General features: G+C 41.4%; 1 protein-coding gene across 1 annotated transcript in view; it reads right to left on the reverse strand.

Moving 5' to 3' along the window:
* PLB1 (phospholipase B1) overlaps positions 1–25,606 on the reverse strand; it is a 90,874-nt gene that overhangs the window by 22,991 nt on the left and 42,277 nt on the right. Inside the window, exons 25-45 of the mRNA XM_069800333.1 lie at positions 24,030–24,095; positions 23,233–23,333; positions 20,372–20,453; positions 19,609–19,713; positions 18,836–18,931; positions 18,289–18,360; positions 17,586–17,645; positions 17,121–17,181; positions 16,341–16,399; positions 14,494–14,561; positions 13,429–13,472; positions 12,059–12,167; positions 8,415–8,466; positions 8,193–8,273; positions 7,004–7,069; positions 6,503–6,603; positions 5,523–5,604; positions 4,989–5,093; positions 3,148–3,243; positions 2,013–2,084; positions 58–135 (exon numbers count right to left, since the gene is read on the reverse strand). Coding sequence (XP_069656434.1) covers positions 58–135; positions 2,013–2,084; positions 3,148–3,243; positions 4,989–5,093; positions 5,523–5,604; positions 6,503–6,603; positions 7,004–7,069; positions 8,193–8,273; positions 8,415–8,466; positions 12,059–12,167; positions 13,429–13,472; positions 14,494–14,561; positions 16,341–16,399; positions 17,121–17,181; positions 17,586–17,645; positions 18,289–18,360; positions 18,836–18,931; positions 19,609–19,713; positions 20,372–20,453; positions 23,233–23,333; positions 24,030–24,095 — 1,656 coding nt within the window. The remainder of the gene's footprint in view (positions 1–57; positions 136–2,012; positions 2,085–3,147; positions 3,244–4,988; positions 5,094–5,522; positions 5,605–6,502; positions 6,604–7,003; positions 7,070–8,192; positions 8,274–8,414; positions 8,467–12,058; positions 12,168–13,428; positions 13,473–14,493; positions 14,562–16,340; positions 16,400–17,120; positions 17,182–17,585; positions 17,646–18,288; positions 18,361–18,835; positions 18,932–19,608; positions 19,714–20,371; positions 20,454–23,232; positions 23,334–24,029; positions 24,096–25,606) is intronic.

The raw sequence follows: 25,606 nt of genomic DNA on the forward strand, positions 1-25,606 counted from the left end.
CACCAGATACAGCTTTGCATAGTTTGCCTGAAATGCAGCAAAAGATGCAACAATTACCTCTATTGGCTCGTTAGTGGGCTCCACAGGTGGATAGGTATAGTTGCTATTCTTGTATGTTCCCAGGAATGGTTTGTTCTGGAAAGAGAGGAATACAAAAGTAAGATAAATTAGGCTATAAACACATGGCACAGACCATAGCAAGGGATATCAAGACATCATATCATCAAGAAAGTAATTGCCTAAGCTGCAAAATGAGGATCTGGGTTTTGAAACCATGCTCCTTCCTTAAATTCAGAAGTAAGATTTGTGTTCAGCACCTTATGGCAAAAATGAAGTACGTCAGATCCCAATTGCAGTTTAATATTTTCCTCTCCTAACTTTCCACAAATTACTTAGACTTTATTAGATGTTTAGTCCTTTCAAAAGGCAGTGATGTAAAGTCTAGAGAAACCTGGGCAGATCTTCCTGTGTCAGCAGAGGGGAGATGAAATATTGATTACTGAAAGGATCACTCTTCCCTCCAAGAGAAGCTGTATAAATTTCAGGGCTATTTTTGTCCCCTACTAGTGCAACATGCATTCAGGAAGACATGCACATTGTATAGGCTAAAAAATTTCACTGGGATGCCCACTTATCTCAATTAAGAGCAATTCCAGAATCTGCATGAGGAGGTCTTACAAAGCACTAAAATCAGAAGGCATATTTAATTGATTAGAAGACCCACTGTTCTTTTATTTGCAGGGTTTTATCTTACTTTAAGTTGCCTCAATACAAATAATTTTCCATGGCTTGTTGGGCCCTTATACTCTGGCACACCAGGTATATTCATGGACATGACTACCTGAAGTAGGATTTTAAAACTGTAGTGAGAAACTACGGGAACAATAAATGGAATTTGTGGGTGTCAGAATCTGAAATAATTTACTACTCCCTTTAGTAACATGGAAGGTGAAATCCCCTGGAAACAGTCTATTTATTCCTTTGTAGCACTGTTTCATAGTCTTTACCTCAGAGCTTTCTGAGCAGGGAAAGCTACTAGCACTTCTATCAATGACTTTTTCAAAGCACTGTGGGCTTACCATTTCTGAAAACAATGGCCATATATTCTTTGCAAGGGACATAAAACATTTCTATGCCTACTTCTCAAAAGCAGCGTCTTTGAATAGGAGTGGATGAAGGGAAAGAAGTATAAAATCCACATTATTTGGCACTGAAGAAGTTGCTAAATTAATTTAAGCTGCCCGGAAAGAATACTGGGTAAAATGAAGTAGGATCCATTTAAGTGAATCTGAGGACTTTTGAAACATGCTGATTAATAACTCAGCAGATCTTCCTTTTCTGACAGGATGGACACATGATATGGACAAAATCCTCCTGTATGACTTGAATAACTGTCTCCAGACCCAAGAGTACAACTCGGCTCCCTGGTCTGTTCAGTTCTTTGGCCGCCTTGTTTAAACCGCTGAAGAAAGGGAGTCAGTTATTGCTGACTGCAGCAGTCATTTCCATGTGCTGATACCTAGCAACTGTACTGCAAGTTCAGCAGATTGTTTTATAACTGTAAAAGCAGCTTCCAAGAGTCTGAACTATCCCAGTTATGGATCAGGCCAGGAAAACCAACCTGCCACTAATTCAAGAGATAATAGATACTGGGGGTTTTCAGAGCCGCTGTGGTGCCCAAACCCCATTGATTCTAATGGGAAGGTTAATGCAGCATATTCTGTTGTTTGCTGCTTGAGCTGCCTCTGTACTTCACAAACATAAGAAAACACAGCCTCTGCTACAACTGAAAGCACACAAATCAGCATGTTGTCCATCAGTATTCATGGCACAGTAAAAGGCCAAGGGATACCAAAGCAAGTATATGGGAGCACCTGCTCACTCAGAGGTAAGCAGAGAACAAAAATTTTCAGTAAACTTGTTTCAGACATACTGAACCCCTGCTCTCTGCAGCAAGCACAAGAACATACAGCCACCTCATACCCAGCTTCCACAACGTGGGTAATACTTACCTGAGTTGGACAGTCGAGGACGATGTCAGCCTTGAAGTCAAACAACTCAGCTTTCTGGCCTACAGGCTGTAACTAGAAAGGAAGACAAAACCCCCTATGTTGTAACCATGTCGTCTCATCTTACATTTGTATAACAATTCTAACCCAAAGAATCTAAATATACCTTTCAAATTTATATAAAACTGCCTGTATTTACAGACCTTGATTTACCCAAGGCTGAAATGCATCTACTTCTGGGAAAGAACATGGCAACTGTGTAACAAAACAGCAGCTCTAGAAGGAAGTTTAAAATGGGAAGTAGAAAGCTACACTGGATCAGTTTAAACTCCTGGAGGATTTTGGCAGGCACATGAAGTACCTTGGAATTTTGCCAGAAGGCAAGGTTGTAAACTCTCTTCGCTTGTATAAAAGACAAGACACTAAGAGTCTCTTAATTTTTATAGCTAAGCTGCATGATGGCATTTCCAACAAAAGGCTGTTTATGCATAGATTAAACCTAATTTAATTAGAGGTACTGCTTGATGATTGCAAGCAATCATGTCAGCTGTTAAGACATTACCCCAAAGTGTATAGAAGTTACCATCCAGGATCTGAGATACCACCCCTGACTGCATGCATACTCCTACTTCACAAGCAATCTTTAATGACACATTTTTATCGAGCTTTACTTATTTCCAAAGGCAGTAAAACTAAACTGAATTAAAGCCACTTTAATTCCTAATGAGACATTCACAACACATGGATTTAAAACAAACTTCTTAAGTAATCCCGTATGCAGTTACAATTCTTTATTTGGTGGTTTCCCACATCAGCTCACAGAAACACTATCCTTATTTAATACCGCCCTGCCTTTCATGACAATGGGTGAGGTAGACTTGAAGTTGCTCAGCTGAAATCACAAATGACTGTGATCATACAGTTAGAGCACCCCTCTCCTCCCCACACACTTTAAGAAGCAGGATATTCTAGGCTGAGAGCAGCAACAGAAATTTGAGAATATCTGACTAGTAAAGAAGAAACAAACACAAGGTCCAGCATTACCCAGGCCTTCATTGCAGTGTTTATTACAAAGATTATTTTAATGGTGGTCAGGTCTAGGTAAAGACCACATTTTATACAGAGCCTATAACCTTACCATTGCATTCCAGAGAGCCTTGGCAAGCTGAGAATGGCCCTTCTGGCTTGGATGGAGGCAGTCGGGTGAAAAGTAGGAGACATCTGGATGCCCATCCTACAAATGGAAGCGTAAAGGACATTTGAGTGCAGAAGAATCCACACAGGTCCAACTTGGGGTTACTGAAGCCAGACTAGAGCCAGTAATGGGAGGTTCATGCTACTTGTTCTTGCTGCTCTAATGTGGAAAGTCTCATGATTACCTGGTGATACAAAGTGTACGTCAGCAGATCCATGAGCTACTAGAAAAGCTTAACTAGAGATGCTTACGTGCATCCAAGGGCAGATCCACCCAGAAGTAGCAAAACCACCATTTTCAATTATATGTCTACTCTGTCTTCAGGTTCTGCACTAAAGATGGGTTCCTTTCCTCAGCACATCATCAGAACTGGCACCACAGGCACCACTATGGTCTGCAGTACCTTTACATGGTAACAAGCATGTTACGGATGCTTTACCAGAAGGAAGAAAGCCCGTCTGCTTTTTCACAGCTGTGTCAGCTCTGCAAGTTTGAAAGAAGCATGAAGCAAGTGTTTGAGCGAAAGCATCCAGGCTGACCGAGTACACCAGTACAGTCTCCTTTCTGAGCAAAGCTGTACTTTAATACAGATACTGAAGCACCTGAAGGAAATGAGGTTTGGAAATTTAAATGTCTTGGCTTTCATGCGAGTATTGAGATGAGAAAGAGTTTAGGTCACAGACGACTGAAACAACATTTTTTTTGGTCAGAGCAGTCCTTCTTCAAAATTTGAGCAGGTTTTGATCCAGTGTGCTTGGGCTAGCTTATTAGAGGACTACTACCAAAATGTGCATCTATATCTGATCTTTTGCCAAGTTTAGAGGCAGAGTTTTCACTTCAGGAACATTTGAATGTTGTGTGAGATAAGAAGAAAAAACAGCATCCTGAGCTTTCTTAAAACCTGAACTAATGCTTGTGAGACTATAAAAAATTTTGCCGTTTCTGTTTTTATTTCTGTGCTCCCTACATCAGTACTAAAACCCCTAGCAATGACTTTTCACAGGAACCAACTTCACAAAAAATAAAAAAAAAAACCAAAATGAACAAACAAACAAACAAATCAGTTTTCCAAATTTGTTTATAGCAACACCTGAACTTTTCAAACTTATCACTAGCTGTTGCCAGCATTTTCAGGATCACTCCAGTTCAGTTTTAGAGTAATCCCTGCTCAATATTTTGCCCCATCTGCTCTTAGTTCCAGGTGAGATGAGGAAGTGCAGATGAGTGTGAAAATGGAGTTTCAGAGAGGGTTTGGGTAATTTCCTAGATTTATATTTTACTGAGACTTACCATTCAAGGTACTGAAATATAATTGCCAATAACAGGAAAAAGAGCTCACTACATAAAAATACTACTTCCACCAGATTATATGTAAACTTCTCTTTCTATCAGACACAGAAGAATGAGTTATGGAACATGAAGAGGAAGTGATGCTATAGTCTGCAGCTATGTTGTTTTAAGAACTGTAACTTAATATCTCTGTATTTTATTAATCATGTTATGTTTTCAGAAAGAAAAATATTTATATACCCTTGAGAACATACACAAACAAACCTCTTAATTCAGGTTTTTATTCATTTTCCAAAATAAGAACTCATATTGACAGCACAATAATTAAAACAAATAACTGCTAACTATATAAAGAAATCTGATGTACTATACCAAAAAGCAACAAGTTTTAATAAGAAAAACACAGAACAAGCTGAAACTATTTTGCATATAGTCTCTATATGTTAAATACCCACACTTAGTCCTTTGCACGCAGAAGTTTCTTTAGACCATACCTGACCCAGTGGAATCTTGAGATTTTGGAGGAAAGGCTGGATGATCACTGTGAAATTTTCATGAGTATCATATCTGCCAGATTCCACTAGCCTCTGAATGCCAAGCTGCAAGAAACAAAAAAATCACTACCAATAAGCCATCAACATCTCTGCATCATAACTGTTTCAGTTTGGGGGGGGGGGGGGGGGCGGTGATTTGAGAGCCTGAGAATCAGAAGGAAGCTTTTACTTCTTAATTGAAATAGCCACAGATGCTGGCAAAAGGTGAGCCTTGCAAAGTGGCTGAGAAGGCTGGAACACAGTACTACAACTGTCCATGGGGGACAGGATTTTGGTGACTAAACTCCCACCTATCCATCTGTACTAGAAAACAAAATTTTTCTGAAGAGCTTCGCTGTTGGTTTTGGTCATATGGTGTTTTGGATAGCATCATAGGACCCATTTGGATAAAATATTGCTATGATATGTTGCTTGATAATCAAGAGCTCACCTCAACTAGAAATAAAGTAACTGCACCACTCTTGATAAACATACCTGGTAAGCTCTGGTGGCTTCCCTCACCATTGTTAAATTTGGTGAGTTTTCTTCTCCTGTGAGAACACAACTGCACAGATAACTGTGGGAGAATTTAGAGGGGAAAAACAGGAATAGAGAGAGTTAAAGATCTGAGAATGCAGAGGTCACCCTTTGCCACCCAACGCCCTCATGATGTGGGCATAACAAGGAAACCTGTATGGTCATGTTTCTGTGAAAACATCTTATCATCCTTGCCATCGTTCATAATTTCAACCCTTAGTCTTATTTTCTGCCTCACATGAACGATACTACTCTAAATCAGTTTGGTTTCACCCCCAGGTGTATCAAAGTGATGTACATTGTACTATGAGAGTTTGTCCCACTCATTACACCTTGGCATCCAAAAGCCTTGCAGCCTGACAGAGGTGCATGCCAGGTGCATGCCAGTCCCTCTGTAACTAGAAAACAGATCTTTGAAATTTACTGGCTGCATTACCTCTGAGGTGATACCTTTCCAATCAACAACTCCTTTTGCATTCCCAAGACACAGAATTTGTCCCTGTCTGGAGGGTCAGAAAAAAATGCAGATTACCCATTGCAATAAAGCCTCTGAAAGAAGAGAAACCTGTCTACTCTGCAAATACTTCACATTCCCTCAAAAGGCCTGCAAATCCAAGCTTGTGGACTTCAACCCCACCTTGAGGAACCCTGCTTCAGTAACTTTAACCCAAGCTCAGTGAGGTGTACATTATGTATCACATGAAACCTTACAATTGTAGACATGGACAAAACACAGGTCCTCTGACAACACTTAGGTCAAAGCCAAGAGAAGGCAATGCCATCAGGCAGGGTGATGTCAGCACTGCATGGGATGTCTGTAGGACTGTAGAGCTACCTTTGACCACCAGTTCAAATGACAAGAGAAGCATGGAATAAGAACATGATTTATCATCACGGGCAGTAAGTTCAGGTACAAAAGTCAGTCAAACAAGCCTTACTCTGCCATGTAAGTGGGGCACTGAACTTGAGTATCCACAAACAACTGTCTCAGAGGGAGAAGGTCCATCACTTCAACCAGACTCACTAGAGCTTTTGGAACCTGAAAAGTAAATCAGACTTTAACTTAGAAGGAACTGGTTATGCAGTGCACAGTGCATTTATTTTACCCCAAAGTCCAGCTATTTGACACCCCTTCCCTTTCTCCATTGTTGGAAGGAAAAAAAAAAAAAAGCAACAACCCCCCTCCCCAAACTCCCCCAGCTCAGCTTTTTATTCTTTTCCAACACCATGGTCCAGTGTTACACTCTGTCATTTCAGACTGCATCTCACTACTCTCAGATAGACAAGACAAAAGAAAATGCTTTTGTAGAAGTCAGTGGAATATGTTTGGTACCAGAATGGAAGAAAAGCAGCCCAAAATCAAGCAAACAGAAGAGCTAGCACCAGTCAGTCATGTACCAGTACAAGCTAGAATGCCAGGACAATTTCAGAGCACTTGCCTGCTTGTGCAGAATATCAAGAGTTTCTTGAATCCTTCTGACGAAATTCACAGCTGAGTAGTGATCCTGATAGAAACAGAAGAGAAGGGATTACTGCTAAATGGAGACACAAGGCATTTTGGTTGGGAGGCTGGAGAATCACATTAATTCACTTTTTCTGCCATACAACACTGTGGTCAGTAGAATGTTCTTGCTTCTTTCTAGAGACTAGGGATTTTAAGCATATCAATTAATTTCAAATGTAGAAAGACTCAGTGAAATTTTTGATTTAAAAGAAACCTTGTTGAGTAGCAGTATATTTAACCCAAATCCACTGGGTCCTTCACTTAAAGAGGTAGGAAGGTACCCCATCTGAATGCATGCTGAACAGCATAAACCAAACAGCCATAGGCGTGCTCACAGCCAGCTGATAAGCTCTCATAAAATTAGGTGAAATCATTGCTAGTCAAGGTCATAGCTATAAATAAAGCCATAAAACTTGGCAGCAGCAGCAAAGTTGCCTAGCTAGGCTCCTGCAGAAGCAGCAAATTTCTCAAGCACAAGGGGTTGCAGAATTGAAAATGCTCACAAGAAGTTAGCATATTAAAGGCAGGAGAGTAAGAGCTGGCAGAGAAAGGTGGCCTCTCCCTGCCACCTGCCCACTCAACTCCCATGATCTCCTCATGGCAGCCTAAAGGCTTCTCCACAATCCAGAGAAGCATAAAATTCAAATGATACTGAGCACTGCAGCAACTTCCCTAATACATACCTCACCTGCTCCTAGCACCTCCCTACACTGTGAGTTATGGGGTGATGACAACTGTAGGATTGGACTAGTGGTAGTTCAAAGCAGTACAATTCTTTCTTGGATGTCTAAATAGGCCGTGCTAGCAGTAGAGCAGTTACCACATCAGAGGAGTGAAGCTTTTCTTCCCTTCCATTTTTGCTTATGGTCAAAAGACAGTAGCAAAGACAGTGGTTCTTACCCTGGAATAAGCCAGAGAAAACAAAACCATCCTACACTGTTGCTGGTAACTGTTTTTATATCAGGGCACTGTCAGCAACAACCCCCATCAAAACATATAGCAGCACATATATAGCTCATGTTATCTCTGTGAAGGCTCTAAGAATCTATGGATTTCCCTTGATGTGTTTCTACACCGACATCACAGTCCCACTACAGTTTCAGTTAACCAGTTCTACTACTCACAGGGTCTTTGCAATAGTTGCACAGATCATTGCCTCCAATATGCACCGTTATGAGCTTCCAGTCAGCACTGAAGTCAATTCTCTGTGCAATAAAGAAAATAATGAGCCTGAATTTCTTTGACTTTGAGATACGCACAAAGTATCATTGCAGGTGGATCTATCATGTGAAACAACACCTGTTTCTTTTCATGCTTTAAGATTAAAGGAGTCCCAGACAACTTACAGGATCAGTTTTCATTAGTCTCAGGAGACTTCTTGCTTGGGCTGGTAAGTGCCTGTGAAGAAGGACAACTAGTGAGTGAAAGAAACACCTGTATGGAGAGATCAACATTAACGCTCTTCAGACACGTTAAATCAAGTTGTCAGGTATTAGAAGAGTTGAGTGAGGAGACAGTACAATACTCATGTCGCCATGATCAAATTACACAGTCACATCTTTGTGGAAAGTCAACGTCAAACTGAACTTGAATATTGATTTTACTGATGTTCAGTAATTAATCTGGAACCGTAAGTTTAGCTTCTATTACAGCGCTTAACACCTAAACCAGCTGAAAAGCCAGACACAGCAACATGTTTGTAAGCAGATGGCTTGTTTAGAACTAGGCTGCTGTCAATCTATTCCTTGCAGACTGAAACAATAAGGGAATCCCAAGTCCCAATATTTAACTGACCTCTTGAGCAAGGTCATGCATAAACCACAGCTCATCCCGCTGCAAAGCGGAAGTGTTTCAGAGTTCACTGTGCACACCTCCCTCATTTCTGTAGCCCGCACCCAGAGTCAATACTTAATTTTCAATTATGCAAAACAGCTCTGTGCACACTACCTTCCCAGGGTAATTAAAAACCCAAGAAACTTTCAAGATTACTCAGACAAGTTAAGATGACAGCCTCGCTGTTTTCCAATAGCCAGGTGAGCATGTACTCTCTCTTTTTTGCGTATACACACACACACACATATATTTTTATATATATAAGCTGCCATGAATTTTGAGTTACCTAGGCTGAACACTTCAACCTTGTTTGACTGCCCCAACAAGCTGATCCTCAAATATGCATAGAAAAGAGAACATGGTTGCAAAGCTTTGGCCTTCCAGGCAGCTCTGTAGTATGGTATGAGCTGCGTATCCCGCCAGGCTCTCATTAGAAACACTTCACTGACTGTCTGTCATTACTGGAAGCATATCAGCTGACATTAATAAGCATGACACTTGTTTTGTATGGCAACCAGAGCTTAGCTCTCCTTTGCAATGCTCAACTGAATACCGGTCTAACACTAACATAAGAGTATTTATCAGCGAATGAGCCCTGTCATACATCTACTTGTGACACAGACACTGTATGCATGTAGTAGTTCTGTTCACTGTTACCCTTGTCCAATGTCATAACCTACTTATTTATATCCCAAAGTTATCAGAAGCCACAAGTGGTCACAATTTCCTTCTGTTCTTACTGTGGAAACCCCTAAGCTAGGGCATCAATTTCAATATTGATCCAGAGGAAAACACCACTTATTGAGCTGACAGTCTGCAACACCTTTGATTTCTCATGCAGTCACTGAAGTGCTGATGCATCCTGAGCCAACGCAGTCAGTAAGATCTAACATCTTGAATGAAGCAGTGCCAGCAATCACCCATCCTTGAGCTGCAGTTTCCACCAAATTTAGATCTTGATCAACAGAAACTGTTTGCTAATGGGAAATAGAGATATTCACAGTTCATGTCACCTGTTCCCTTCTCTCAGTCTTAAATTCTCAACCTCCTTTTTTTAATGTGAAATCAGAGATCTCAGCCAGGCTCTGCTTCAGCAACATGCTTCAGATCTACCCTTAACTCCAGCATCACTTTGGCAATGAATGCAGATAGGCATAGGAACGTTTTGCTGAATGAGACCTGCATTGCTACATTGCCATCAAGTTCACTAAAGAGCTCTGCAAAGCAGCCCACTGATTTCATTCTAAGAAACCCTTACACTTGGTTTCCAAAAGCTGGTAAGGTTGCAGAACTACCTGATTTCAGACAGGTCCCAGCATCTCTGGAAAGCTGTTTCCAGATTAGCACCCAAAAGTGAGAAAGGCCAGATAACAGTTCTGAAATACCAGCATTAGCTAGTGGACTCTTTTTTCCCTATGAATCATAGGAAAAATGGATATTTTGGGCTGATGAAGAATAAATGCTGGATTGCATCATCATTCCAGGGCCAAATACCTAAAGCAGGAGAAACATTTCCTTATGTTCCAATACATTTCAATATTCAGCTAGGATACATTAATCTCAGATGCATCAAGAGCCACAGCGTGGCAGAACAGAACCCCAAAAGAAGCATCAAACAGTTCAGGGATATTAGTGTAGTAATTTACAGGACTTTACTTTTGCATCCCTTTCTACAGAGAGTTATGAGACAGAGAAACCACAGAGGACTATTTTTCATTAGACTAACATCCATCATCTCATTTCATACAGCTAACAAGTAACTATTTAATAGTAATGCCTCGGTTGCTACTGATACAAGCTGCTTTAAGTCATATTGGTGAACTAAGAGGTTGTGTATCCTCTTTCAAGTCTTCCCACCACTCCCAAAAGCCTGTTTAGGATTTAACTGATATAAAATACAAGACAGGCACCTCTCATTCTTTTCTATAACAAGCAAAAGCTGAAGCTAATCTGGATATATGCTGCATATAGAAGTATGTTAATAAATTCTCATTAATGGCTGAATCAGAGCCATAATCCTTGCACATGCTTCACCGACACACAGATACATTCAGTTGTCACTAGGAAACAAAATCCCTTCTCTCAGGTATGGGGGGCTGTAGGATATATCAGGGCACCTAGCAGACTATTTCTGTCTGGAAATCCAAGCTTTTATTGAGATTGCTAGTACAAGTCAGAGGTTACTCAAGGCCTAGAGGAGAGCAATAAAAATACCTGATAAAGCCTAAGAATCTTTGCTTAGATACAGCAAACTCAAACACCTTACTTGGCTTCTGAACTTCGCTTCTGAACTTCACTTCCAAGACCTCTTTGGGAAGTAAGAGGAATTTTTCTTTAAACAAGCAAACAAATTAAGGTCTGGGTAATATCAACTAACAGTGTCAAATCCAGGCATGGTCTGCCAGAACCTGTGCCCAAACTATGACTGAATTCCAGCAGCCATCTGTTTTGTTAATTAAACAGCATTGACTCTTCCAATAAGAAGCCAGGGATTTCTGGGATAAGCAGTACAGCAAAGCTCAACTTATGCAGCCTCCCATGTGTGACTAAAAGCAGAGAGCTAAATTCAGATGACTGCAAGACATTACAATTCCTATTACACTGGCAGAACTGGCTGCAATTGCACCAGGTCTGCAATGCACCAAAACCCATATATGACCATCAGCAATTCTCCTTTCGTCAGATTCCAGACTGTGGCTAGGTTTTTTCCTCTCTCTTGTCCACTCTTGCTTGTTTAAATCAGAAGCCTGAGGCCAGAATTATGGAAGATTTCATCTAGTTTTTCTCCTAGTATCTCTCTACCAATTTCCTCACACTAATTTTCTGAAAATATCCATGCTCTCAGAGATTTATTGACAGATAAATAGATAAATGAATAGATGTTGAAGAGGAAGAGTAGAAACCACCACCACCAAACAGTTTCTGCCAGTTTCTTGTTTGTGGATTTCATAACCAAGACTGTTGGCTTCATTTGAAAGTTCAGCTATGAAATAAGCCCATCCATTTAACAGGTTTAGAGCCTATTTTCAACTCTGAACTTTCAGCTAGACTGGTTTTGCTTGCTCTTCAGAGCAAGTTGTGACAGCACATGAGATAGTTGAAAGGCAATCAGATGAAGTATCCATCACCTGCAAATGTAAACCAAAAAGCTACATACTCAGCCTGTGCTCCGGGAACTGCCTGGTTAAGGAATGCATTTGAATCTTTCTCACTCCCGGTGCCGGTCGAATAGCCCACGATCATAACATCAAACTCTCGAAAGATGTCTGAAAAAGAAAGATGGCAATGAAGGAAAAATGACTACATCTGCTCCCTGTCTACAGAGACTAGCACACACCAGCACTGCCACAGTTTTGCCCTCTGACAGCACAGCACAACTGCTGCAGCCTCCAGTCAACTAGATGCATCCACCAAGCAGTGGCGAGAGGGATCACCAGCTGGCAGCAACTCAGACAGCAGCATGCTTGCTGTGCCCTGCACTGTCACCAGTGGATAAGATGAGCAGAATTGAGGACTACTGTGTGCAGTTATCTCTCATGTTGTAGTGGTTAAAGCCTAAAATAAAATCCTCAGTCACGTGATGGTGACTTTGTCAAGTGATCCTGAATGGGCTTCAGCCCAGCAGAAGCTTGTTTTCAGCTAGAGGATCTGGGTCTGCTTCAGAGCTGTGCAAAATCTCATACTACTGACAAAATATGAAGAAAGCCTCAGATGCATGGTTCTGATGAAATCCCACCATGTTCTCCATTACCTCCATAGTAGTTTCCAAAAGGAAGTTGACAGAATAATTGAATAATTCACAGCTGAGAGTGAAAATAGTCACATTGTAAACTATAAAAGCTACCTTAATCTCAAAGACTGAATTTAACCACATTTTAATGAAGGCTTTGTCAAATGTAATAGCATCCAGTGAATCAATTAATTGCTTATTCTAATTGTGTTCTTGTTACAGTCTGCTTATAATAATGGGCAACACACAGAAGGACAGTTTACTGGCCCTCTTCAACTGGAAGTTTCTTATTACAGCTGATCCAAACTGAAACTCAGGTGGCTTTACATTAACTGACTGAGCTACGAGAAGTTGCATGTTTCGGTGAAAAGAAAGTTAAAATTATTCCCTTCAGGTTACATGTACGAGTAGTCAGGTTTATCTACCAAAGAGGTCTACTCAATGCAAACATGTCTTTTTGGAAAAAGCTGTGGTGGAATATTTATTAAAAGCAGATGTTGATTGCATCACAAACATGGACATAACAAGCTTATTTAGAAATTCAAATAACACTCACCAAGCAGTTGAGAAAGGACAGGGAAAAGAAAGGAAGGGAATTTCTAGCTGCTTCTCAGCTTCACTGGTGAAGCCAACTTTTTATTCATTAGTCCTAGGATATTGTTTCTTTGAAAGGTAGTTCTTGTTAATTTCTCTAAACCAGCTTTGAGATACTTAAGAACTCTCTGTAAACATATTGGAAATCAGCCCATTCCCTCTCTTTAGCCTTGCCAATTAGATCTAGCAAAGCATTTACTTACTAGGTAGAGTTGTCACATTCTCTAATGATGCATCTCCTCCAATACTAAAATGAGAAAGAGAAATCCCAGTCACTCATCTCTTAGCTGAACACAGACAATAAGCAAAGTGAAAACCTACCACACATCAAGAGAAAAAGCAAAGGGTGATAAACTTGGTAACTATTAATCTATCAGATTACATGGAGAGGACAGAAGTGGAAGTGCTATTGGGGAGAATGGCTTAGGTTTCAGTGGTAAAGATGCTTGTCAGAAGGATTTAATGATCTTGCAGCTGTAGAGGGGCATAGTCAGTCATTATGAAATAGCAGAAAAATGCCTGATACCGCTACATACTTGAATGATTGAGCACTAAAGTACTGCAGATTAAAAGGTCGACTTTGAGGCCCGTTCCAGCCTCATGAAGGCACTCTAAGGCAGCACCAAACAGCCCCTGGGTGACAAGACAGCTGCAGCAGCAGCTCCTCATTCTCTTCTCCTGCTTCCTGCACAGAGGTATTCTCTCTCCAGCTTTCAATTGGTGGGACACACTGAGGCCACACCCCGGCTTATGGAAAGGTGTTAGGACAGCACAGAACTGCTTCAGTCAACAGAGCTACATCATCACACCAAAAAATTTTAGTCTTTTACAATTGTGTACTGCATGTGGTAAAAGTTCTCTGGTTAAACAAACCCTTTTCCATAGTGCTACAAAAAGTTCAGAAATAGAAAACTTTGAGAAGTCCTAAAAGCAACCAGTTCTGACTTGTTTGTTTCAGTGATTTTTCTCCAGTTTTGTAGATGTCCAACTTGCCATCCCACCATAAAAATACAAACTGTCACAAGCAGCCAAAGATGAAAGCATGAGAGAAGTCAAAAGGCTAGCTTAAAATCCATTGCTGAGAAAAAATTTTCTGTGAAGCCAACCTTATGACAAATCCTGGATCTTGATACATCTTCACAAGAAATGCTAGCCTGAGAAGGAACTTTTTTTCAACTGTTGGACAGCTGAAAGCCCCAAAATGTGTGGAATAATATTATTTACAGGAGAGAATATACATCTCCTCATCATCTTGGCTGAAGACTTACCTCCAAGACAGGCCCCGGTATTCAGCGCCCAAATCCAGGATATTATCTGAGGCAATTCCTGTACCAGCCTGGACATTATTTTTCATTAATGAAATTAAATTAAAGCACAATTACTAAGAAAATAGTCATTCATACATAGTCATTTTATTTACTTCTGAATACATCTCTTCAAAACCTTTAGAAGGCATCTGGCTTTTCTCCAACCTTCCTCCTGAAGAATGCATCAATAACGTTTTTGTAATTATTTACAAGCATCATATTGTATATAACGCACAAAATATATGATGGAGCCATGGAACAAAGGCTTTCTTCTCATGGGTCTAGATGAGCTGAATAACTCATTTGCGGTTAACTCAAGAATGATGACAATGTCTCAAACAAACACATGAAACTTTCTGGCTAATGATAAGAAACACTATATGAACTCAACAGGGAAAACAAACATATCTCAGAAAGAAGCACCATAATACCTTTACACCAATTTGAAAAGTATTGTGCTAAATGGAGAGACTTATAGTAGTACTACAGCAAGGAAGAAAGCACTCTCTACAATTACTCTGAAGAAAGAGGCAAGCTAGCAACTACTTCCCTTCTAAAACACCACCAGAATTCAGAAGCAGAATGCCTGCCAGCTGTGATACTATAGTTTCATGCTAAATTTGAGTACGGGGTAGTACTTCAGTAGAACACAAGACGAGGCAGACTATTTGCTGCTACCTCAGATTAAATCATAATACTACATTTTCTTCTATGTATAAGCTTTATTGAATTAATGGAAGACTGGTGTTCAGAATAACTATACACAGGCCAAGTGCAGCTCTGAGACAGCAATGCACCACTGCACTTTCTATGAAAGCAGATTTTATTGTCAGTTCCTACAGACTATACTTAGAAGCAGAAACACCTGCAGGGTCCTGCATATTATAATATGGCAACCACAGCTATATACAGAATATCTTTCATCTGTCAATATTGCAGGTTTGCATTCAAATGCTTCTATTATTTCAGTAGCTTCCTGTGTGTAGGAGTTTTAGCAACATACCTGCCAGAGAGTTGTAAAGGCTTCACGGTTTGTACACATAATGTCTTTGTTGTTAAGGCTCAGATTCAGAGAAATCTATGTTCCAGTTACATCTTTCTGCCCAGTGTTTCCTTTGAGCTGGCTGGAGAGTTTCAGTCTTTGACCAGTATGAAAACATTAGCCAGAAAGACATAATTGGAATATAGGATATCTGGATGTTGAGACATATTCCTTCTAGGCTACCAAAGATAATCATCGTCAGCAAGGACTACATCTTGATAAAGAAATTAGCTATGAGTTAAAACAGGCACAATAAAAAGACTGGATATCTTCTGAAAGGGATAAAGTCAGGGGGCTCTCACTCCTGTACATCCTTATCTCATTAATGCTAAAATGAATAAAATGCTATTATCCAACATCCCTTAGTCACACTCTGTTCCTGAAAGAACCGAGGCAAAAAAACAGGTTCACCAGTCTGTTCCTATTCAGAAAAGCTTTGAAAAACACAGTAACTTAAGGCTTGTACTATGTCCCATTAGTTTCAACAGCATCTGATCTCTTCTGTCTCCAATTTAGCAAACTATTTAAGTACATCTTTAAAGGATTTGCCTGTGGTTTTGCCTGAGTTCAAAAGCATGTGAATATGTATGTGGAGGGAACAGTGCTGGAGAACTGACACCTTCTTTCTTGTTCTAGCTGCTAGATCTATTGTCATCCATGAATGAATGGATCTTTGCTTCTAGGTGCAACAGCTATTTCCCCTCTGCTGGAGCAGGCACATGTTTGTAGTTTTACCAAGAGAACAATAAAAACGCTATCTTCTTACCGTCAAAGAATCCCCAAGGGCTGCTATAATTTTCACATCAGCTGGCTTTAGGAAATGCACTGCAAAGGAAAGAGATGCAGTTGAACTTGGATAGGAAATAGGTATTCTTTTTCACCACTATATATGTGAAACATGCCATTGTGCATTCTGATGCTCAGACATGTTGCTTTTGCAATATCCAGGTGATAAAACAGGAGCTCTCTCCAGCTCATCTTATGTGGTTGTAGCAGCAGCATATGCCTATTATTCAGCATCTCAACAGTTAACATTGCTACTGAAAAGACAGAAGAGCAAAGAGCGAGTAACAATAAGTTGCAAACAATATCCCGCACCAAGATGAAGGTAAAACAATGCAGTATTAGACAAAGCAGGAGCAACATACTAGAGCTGTAAGAAGACATAGAAGGACTAAGACAATATGAAGTTACTTGAAAAACTGAATACTGCTATGACTTAACATGCATGAAGCTGGATTTCCAGTTTCCTTCCCCAAGAGTTAGGTAGTATCACTTATAGGCTATGTCAGCATACAAATTTGGATTTTATCATGAGATATTTTGAAGTTCTCCACTGGCAGAGATTTAAGTGGAGCTACTTAGTCAGAACGTTACCTTGCATGAGAGTATGGCATTGTATCTGTAAAGCAGCTGCTGAAAAACATGACATCTTTTCTGACCAGTATTTTTCACAGTCCAGCAGTCATTTCAGCAAAAATAAAAACTCATCTTGAAGGACAGTTGAAGGTAATTCAGCCTCTTAATATAAAACAGGCAAGACTACCTGAAGCTGCAGGAGGGGAAGATGGAGACCTGTCCTCGCATAGCAGCTGGCTTCCATAATTCTAAATAGAAGAAGAAAGCTGAATAGCATTTGTCTAGCAAGTATAGTCAGTATTAACTAGGATCTTCCTAGTAGAGGCCAGGTGAATAAACCAGAGCCCATTTAGCATGTAATTAACCAGAGAGGTCTTGGTTGCTTAATTCAATAATCATATCCAGTATTGTTCAGATTAGAGTAGCATCCTGTACTGATAACTGTGCTGTCCGAGCATGTGTTCTTACAGGTATTTCCGGATGCATTTTGCGTCACTCAGGGAGTGCTTTCCAGTCCCATGCCATGTACTCAGCTTCTCAGACCCTTTGGCCAAAGGCTGATTTCACTTGCGGTGCAGAGCATGACTCATTTGGTTACTATACAGGAACAGATGCAGCAGAATAACAATGGGATGGTGATGTTGACACTTACTGAAGTTTGGTTAGGGTATGTGTAATTACTGTTCTTATATGTCCTCAGGAATGGCTCAGCCTACAAAGCAAGGAAATCTGAGTCAATGCAAAGCATCAGAAGAATACATGGAGATTTCAGTTCCCCAGCCTTCAGTTCTTAGATGTCTCCAGATGATTAGCAGCTTCATGCAAATGAATTCCAGGGATTAAAAAAAAAAAAAAAAAAGAAATGGCTTTTTTAAAACCCATACAATAACAGTGTATACCTGGGGCAATATTTTTACACAGCCAGAACTTACAGAATATGCCCAGGACCCTGCTCTGTGTGATTAACAAGAAGCTTGTGGTCCCACTGCAAGGTAGTCCCAGTGACCTCTGCAGAGCTGTGTTGACTGGTGCCATCGTCGCTCTGTTTCCCCCACTGAAGCTCTGCCATTCAGTGTAGACACTTGATGGTCTTGACTAGGTAGGCCAAACACCCCTCCCTTATGTTTTGGCCAACTGTGATGTGTGACTGTGAAGAAGCTTACTTCTAGGATGAGTTTCCCCTCCATCTCCTGGGGGAGTCCTCATACTGCTGCTGGTGGCAGTGGCACAAACGATGTGGGGAAGAGTCAGACCCCCTTCACTGAGACAGTGCTCCAGGCAGTTGGTAAAGGCTCACACAGACTCCCAGCCACTCCTAGCACCTCCATATAAACACAGAAAGCCCTGTAACTTACCTCACTTGGACATTTGAGAACAATCTCATCTTCTATTTGCTGATTATGTGTCTTCTCCCCCAAGGGTTCCAGCTGTGGGGAAAAAAGGGAGTGCACAGAATGAAAGTGAATGAGCGTCAGAGAGCAACAAGTAATGCTGTGCTACCAGCCACTGGAAACCACCTCTGCAGCACAGGAAGACAACTGCAGTGCACTGCACCCATGCTGATGGCTGCCTCCATGCACAGCTTCTTTGCATGCTGAAGAGGTTAATTCCCATACACCACAAACATGGCCTGATGGTCAATGTGCCAGGCAGGCATCATCTCCCTAGGAGAAGGCCCAGCAGCCCCAGTCTTAACATACCCTGAGATTTACTGGTTTGATATGACTGGATTAACAGTTCAGGTGACCTTTCTTCACATGGTCACTCTTTTCTTTTGTAAACACAAGTAAGGGTTCAGAAGAGGTAGGGCTAGCTACCTAGTAGCTCCCTGGGGGTTTTTTTGCTGCCAAGGGCAGGATGGAGCAAACAAGGAGTGACCAATATGACCTTTGAAACTCTTACCATGTTGTTCCACAAAGCGCGTGCAGCCTGGGAATGAGACTTCTGGCTGAAGTGGAAACAGTCTGGGGCAAAATATGAACTGTCCAGCAGCCCCTCCTAGAGAACAAGACGGGTGCTGTCACAGAGGCAGGAAATATGCAACAAGCTGTGTATTATCCCCTCTCTCTTCCAGCGAGATATCCCATTTGACTTCAAACTGAAGTAGCTGCAAAGGCCTCTGAGGCCAAGAGAATTAAACCGGGCCAGAGAACGCTAGTAACTTAGAACTGAGAAGCTTTTTAATATAGGATTTCCAAAGTAATAAGGAATACAGGCAACTAATGACTCTGGGTACAGAATACCTGGGCACAGATATCGATTGTATTCTTTATTTCCTCCTGAGATACACAGATTATAGTCTTTTGAAGCACATGGGTTTTCATACTAAAAGTCATTTACCAAAGTACTGGAAGGGACTTTGTGATATATGGGTGATATAGGGGGAGTGCTCCCTGGTGAAGACTTTGAACTAAATATCTACTGCATAGTTGTCTGATCGCAGTGGAGTGGACTCAGTGCCCCAAGCTATGCCTTCAAGGTCTGTATTCCTGTTGCCCATTATCTCCAAGGTATTCCATAAACATTTTCCGCAATTTTGGATGTTAACTCAACTGAATATAGTAATTATTAGGCCAGAAAACTGCTGGTCACATTTACAGCCAAGACAATTTTGAAAAGTCAGTGGGAATTGCACCAGGATTTAATATAGGTGTCGGATTTTTGGTTGTTTTTACCTGTGTTTTTGGCATGTTCACATTCATCAGAAATGGCTGTATAACCACTGTGAAATCTTCTGTAGTGTCATACCTTCCACTCTCCACTAACTGTCGGGTTCTCTCCTAAAGAGTCAAAGAAAAGTTGTCACCTTTCCTTCTTTTACGTTCAGCTCATCGAGTACCCCCGTCCATGTACATCTCACCCAGGGGTTCCCCCTCCCTAGTGCAGAAACCCAGATGTGGCTGTGGTTTCCAGCTTGTGCCAAGCAGCCAATCCAGCTATCTTTTTGAGACACGCATCCTGGGCTTCTTTGCTGAGAGGCAGCCTGGGGATGGCTGCCTGACTGACATGAGCAGGCAACCTGCTCAGTAATTAGATTTTCTGTCAAAAAGATGTTCTTCCAGAACCACCAAAGCGTTTTTGGTTTGGCTGACATCCCATGCCTGAAGTTTGTTCCTGAGTTATCATGTTCTTTGACTTAATCTGATCTCCAGTGACATAAGTGATCAAAAAACTGCTGGGTCTCTGACATACTCTACTTTCTATGGCTCTCTAACAATTTTTCTTCTCATCTGTTTTGTTGGTTTAGTGAATCAGAGTTGTAAAGATCTTGAGCCTACTCCCATCTGCCCCCCCCCCTTTTTTTTTAAAAATCATGACTACAAATATGTCATTAAAATGAGTGGAAACTGTCCCCCACCTCCAAATATTAGGCCCTCTGTGGTCTCTTGATCAACAGGAGGATGACATTAAACCTAGAACAAATGCCACATGCCTTACCTGATACCTTCTGTTAAAGTAGACCAACTTCTTGAACTCATTGGAATTGTCCTCAGGGTTTATGACACAAGGGCACAGGAGCCTGTGGGATGAGAGCATGGCACTGAGATCTGCCCCTCTTTTTCCCCCGTTCCTGAGCTGACAAGCTGCAGGGTTAAAAACTTCTCCGAGACGGATTTCTCTGAAAGGCCGCTCAATAGGAGCATTAGCTCTTACCTCTGAGTTTCTGCACAGCCCTGATTCTTGAGCAGAAACATATTTATTAGGGATAAATTCATGAGCATAAAGTGAGGAAAAGGATCCATGCAGACAAAGACCGTACTGGGTGCCCATGGCAAAGTTTCAGCAGCAGGAGTGAACTCAGTGAGGAGAGGCCAGGGCTGCCTGTGCTGGACACAGCCAGTTTCAGCCAGCTTCAACAAACCAGCCACAGGGCACAGCTGATCCTGTCAGCCAGGATGGTGGTGCCTCTGTGAAAACCTGTTTAAGAAAGGGACAGAAAACACTAGAGAGGGAGAGGAGGAGAACAACAGTGGGAATGAGGAGGAGGTGCTCCATGTCAGAGCAGGCACTCCCCTGAAGGGACCACAGCCTGTGGATGAGCCCACGCCAGAGCAGACACATGTCTGAAGGACTCATGCTGGAGCACAGGACAAGAGTGAGAAGGAAGCAGAGACAGAGAGATACTGCTACATCCAGACCCCAATCCTCTGCACCACCCGTGCCTCACTGAGGGTGCCCTGCGGCAGAAACAAGGGAGGAGGGAGAGGTGCTTGGAGTGAAGTTGAGCCTGGGAATGAGGGAGGTTAGGTGCTTTAGCTGTTTAACTTGTTTGTTTATTTCCCAATACCTGAATCAGTAATTAAATATTTATGCTAGTGGACAATAAATTCAGTTAAGTTCCCCACATCCAGTCTGTTTTGCCTGTGATGGTACCTGGTAAGTGATTTCCCTATCTTTATTTGGACCCATGAGTTTTCTTGCTCATGTTCCTCTTGTTTTCTCTGCTATGCTGCTGGGGTGGGGTGAATGAGTGGCTGTGTGGGTGTTTGGCTGCCACCTGGGGCCAACCCACCACAAAAACCATTCATAAGTACACCTGCACAATGTGGTTTGCTTCAGCAGAACTATGCAAGCATCCTTGATGACAGAGTTCACACAAATTCATTCTAATCAACTGAGGGTCACAAGTTGCAGGATGTTTCACATGGAGGATGGTAGAGCACCAAAACAGAACCAAGACTGATGCTGGAATCTCCATCCTTAGAGAGCCATTCCAACCTGAACCATTTTAAGTTTCTGTGAACTCATGTTGGCCACATTTATCCCTCCCTGAAATTTTGATCCTTCTGGCACATGATTTTTTTCTTCTGGTGCTCCCTCTTCCTAGGCATGCCTCATTATTACTTGACAAATCCAAATGAGAAAAAGGACTTCTTTTAAAAATCCTGTCATGTGATCACAGCAAAGCATCCCTGAGAGAGCTCTTAGAGAAATACCACCTATAAGAGATGCAGTTGATATATGTAAAGCATACACAGATCCCTACAACGTCCAAACTTGTATTAATGGAGAGCAACTAACAAAACAAGATTTTGCTTCTAGAGTACATCTACATGAAAGGCAATACAAGCCTATATTGTGTTTTCAGAAGTATTTCAGTAACACAAGCAAGGCAAAATTAGTGGAGGCAATCTCTTTTTAGGTTATTTGCTACTCTCAGGAAAAAAAAAAAAGATACAAGCTTTCAAGACCAAACCCCTCCTTCAGGTCCTTCTTTAATTCAGTAGCATGGCATTTATTATTCCACAAAGGATCTGCTTAGTACCCTGTAGACTTTCTTGCTGCCAGACAGGCAAATATTAAATTTGGCATGTCACCTGAAATGATGGGAAAAGGTTACAGGTATCTTGAGATACCTAATCTTAAAGGCTCCACTAACTATCCTTGTCCAACAATTAGGGTCTTGAGATACAGGTGCACTGTAGCCAGTAACCTTTGTTAAAAAGAAAAACTACAGCTGGTTATCAAAAGCACCAGCATGCTGAGTTTAAAAGCTAATTTTCCACTGGCAGCCACCAGAGAGCCCTTAAATCAGAGCAAGAGGGTTGCATCTATGTTCCTCCTGTAAAATCACCTTCAATGGCTGCCTACATTCACAGGACAAGGTTATTCTGTCCCAAAAAGCCGAAATTTGCTTTTCTGAAACCAAGCAAGTCCTGCCAGAAGCAAGTCTGAGGGGACATGCTGGACCCTACCTGAGTCACCAGTAGCTCACTGAGGCACAGGCCTGCCAGCTCAGTGGCAGATTCACGCTGACCTGGGAGGATTGTTGAGCCTCAAGGCAACAGGTAGTGGGATTAAGCATCCCACACATCTACTTGAGAGACTAATTAACAATAAAACTAATAATTAGCAATGAGATTACAGAGATCAGAAACTACAGAAGCAAGAAGGAGAGTTTTAAGACTGCAGAAAGTCTGTAAATAAAGCTAGTTTAAAGTGACGAACTAAGAAAACTCTGTGTCTTATCTCTTCTCTGTCTTTGCCCAAAGAGTGCACAGCTGAGCTCTTTCTGCTCTGGCTTGAACTCCCTTGCAGTGGAAGTGATGAGTCATTGAAGTGGCACCTCCACAAAAAGTGGTAACACCAGGGCTCAGTTACAGAGACAGTGACAGACAGCCAGGTATTTCTAAACACTGTGTTGAAATCAACCTGTAGGTACATGTGCATACACAGAGGAATATGTTTGGTGGTCTGAAACACTAGAACGTTTTCCCTTTAAGAAAAAAGTTTCCCAAGAAGACCTTGCAGCCTTCCGTGAGTGACAGTGAGAGCTGTAACATAAATCATCTTCAAACCTCATAAGCAGCTTTGGGCAGGTATTGTTTTCTGACGCATGCAGCTCCCGGAGGCTTGCTATGGAAAGCACTGTCACCAGGTTCACAAATGCTCGTGGAACCTGCCAAGAGAGTAAGCAAACCCATAGCCAACACCCAGAGCACAGAGTGCCATCTTTGCCCCTACACAGCCACAGCAGACCTCGGCTAGCAGCCTGCTGATTCAGGCAGCTTGCATTATTTATAACAGAGGTGTTCAAAGTACTTTCTCAATAATTAATCCCCCACAAGTACAATACTAAATTACAGCCTCTGCCTATGCTGCCTAGTTCTATTTTAAATGCTGATGGCTGGTCACTTGAAAATGATGATTTTTAAAAGGTCCAAACAAGTTATAAGTCTCAGCATGGCTCAGACACCTGCTAACTCTGAGTACTCTCGTCATCCTCACCCTCATCTGTAATAACACAATCTCTCTCTTAATGACCACAAAAAATATACTTAATTGCAGTATAATGAACGAGCAAAGCATTTTCTAGCCATTGAATACTGTATGTTTGTTCAAATTTGTTACAACACTTTTTATGTTATTTGTCTGCAGCACATCAGCTAGAACCAAGCACATCCTTATTCCTTCAGTAGAATACTTCTCTAGCCCTTTCTGCTTTTCACAAAGATTTTCCTGCAAGCAAGCATCTCTGCATACAGCAGTGCTCCTCAGATGAAAGCAAAGAACTAAATTCTCAATCAATGATCAGTGACTGCTTTACAAACAGAACACGATCCCCACTCCCACATACTAGAAAAGTTTGTTTTACCTCTCTATGAAGTATGTCCAAAGCTATTTGTAGATTGTAGGTGTAGTTTTCAGGAGAATAGTGTATCTGTTGAAGGAAGAGGGTTGCATTTTATTATCGATTTAGTCAAGCAGGCAAAAGAGTGACTAGCTAGAGTGTCTCACAGCAGCATTCATGTTTCTAACTCTTGGGTCAAGAGTAACGGAGTCTTAGGCAAAACCGTCCTGTCTCTGCTTTTCTTCTTTCCCATCACAGCTGTCTCACTCGCAAGAAAAGATCTAGCGGCCACTGGATACCAGTGAGGGAGCAAATTCAGGGGGCATTATCAGACATCACAACATCCTCCATCCCCAGGCTTGCTTGGGCTGGTCTTAAAAGCATGCCTAACAACTTGCTAACAGGCACCATCTTTAGTAGAGATCATTTTGTGTAAAAGTAAGTTTGTTTCTGCTATATGGACTATTAGCAACATGCCTCCCATATGCTCCTTACCTGCCACAAATAATAACTGGCAAAGCTTAGGTGTTTATCTGGGAATGAAATCAAATTATATACTTGCCTCTCAGCAGCAAAATTTCCCTGTTCCATTTGAATGGTTTAAGCCCTCTAATTTAATTGTCTCAAGTAATCCAAGTTTTATTTCTTCACTTGTGGAACTATTCAACAGTCAAATAAACTTCCCTATGAGAAATGTCTGTCTTATTTTCAGCCTTAATTCTCTTTGATTTAATTTCAAGCAGCAGTTCATTGAGAGCCCCACTGGCCTACTCTACAAAACTAGACAGCTCAGTTTCCTTATTCATTTCCTAAATCATAGCTCACCAAGAGCATTGTGGTTGGCACTATTTGTAGCTATGCAACACAAAGGAAGTATCACCATGATCTTTGGATGCAGACATGCTATCTCCTTGCCACCCACACTCATGTGCAACTGCCGTTTTGAGTCTGGGTCAGGAGCAGAAGGTAGGAATGGCTAACCTGCTCCTTCCTTGTTTTATAACCATCTTACTGTGCTGCTTTGCTGTTTTTCCCAATCTCAAATTAATCATGCAGAATGAAAAGCATGTGCTCTGCTGCTTGTAAGTAGGAAAGACTCGTCATTGAGGAGTCTGCCACAGCCTTTCACCTCCTCTATACTCACACATACCAAAGACTATATACAGTATGTTCATATATTACATAAATATACAACATGTACTATATTATATATAATTGCATCAGCATGAGCTGCTGGTAGAACCATTCCCATAGCGCTGAAACCAGTAAGAGAGCACTGAGTAAGACTTAGGAGTGTGGGTGTGCACAAGGCAAAGAGCAAAAACCCTTGACCTTTCATCTACAGGTGGTGAAGTGACTAGATAACGGGAACTTATCTTAGTTAACAGCAAAAAAAAGTAGCCACAATTATGTAATTTACAGGTCTTCTAAGGATATCACTTCATTTATCATAACATCAGGTTGAATAACCTGAAGGTGTCAGTACGGTTACATTCCAGAGCTGCACAAGTAAGACCTACCTTATTTTGGTCTCACCCAATGAGTTCTGCCCTCTCACCCACTGCAATGCATAGAGACCCTACACCCAGGCTGGCCCAGTT

The sequence above is a fragment of the Haliaeetus albicilla genome, chromosome 13, assembly GCF_947461875.1.
Source record: "Haliaeetus albicilla chromosome 13, bHalAlb1.1, whole genome shotgun sequence".
Lineage (NCBI taxonomy): Eukaryota > Metazoa > Chordata > Aves > Accipitriformes > Accipitridae > Haliaeetus > Haliaeetus albicilla.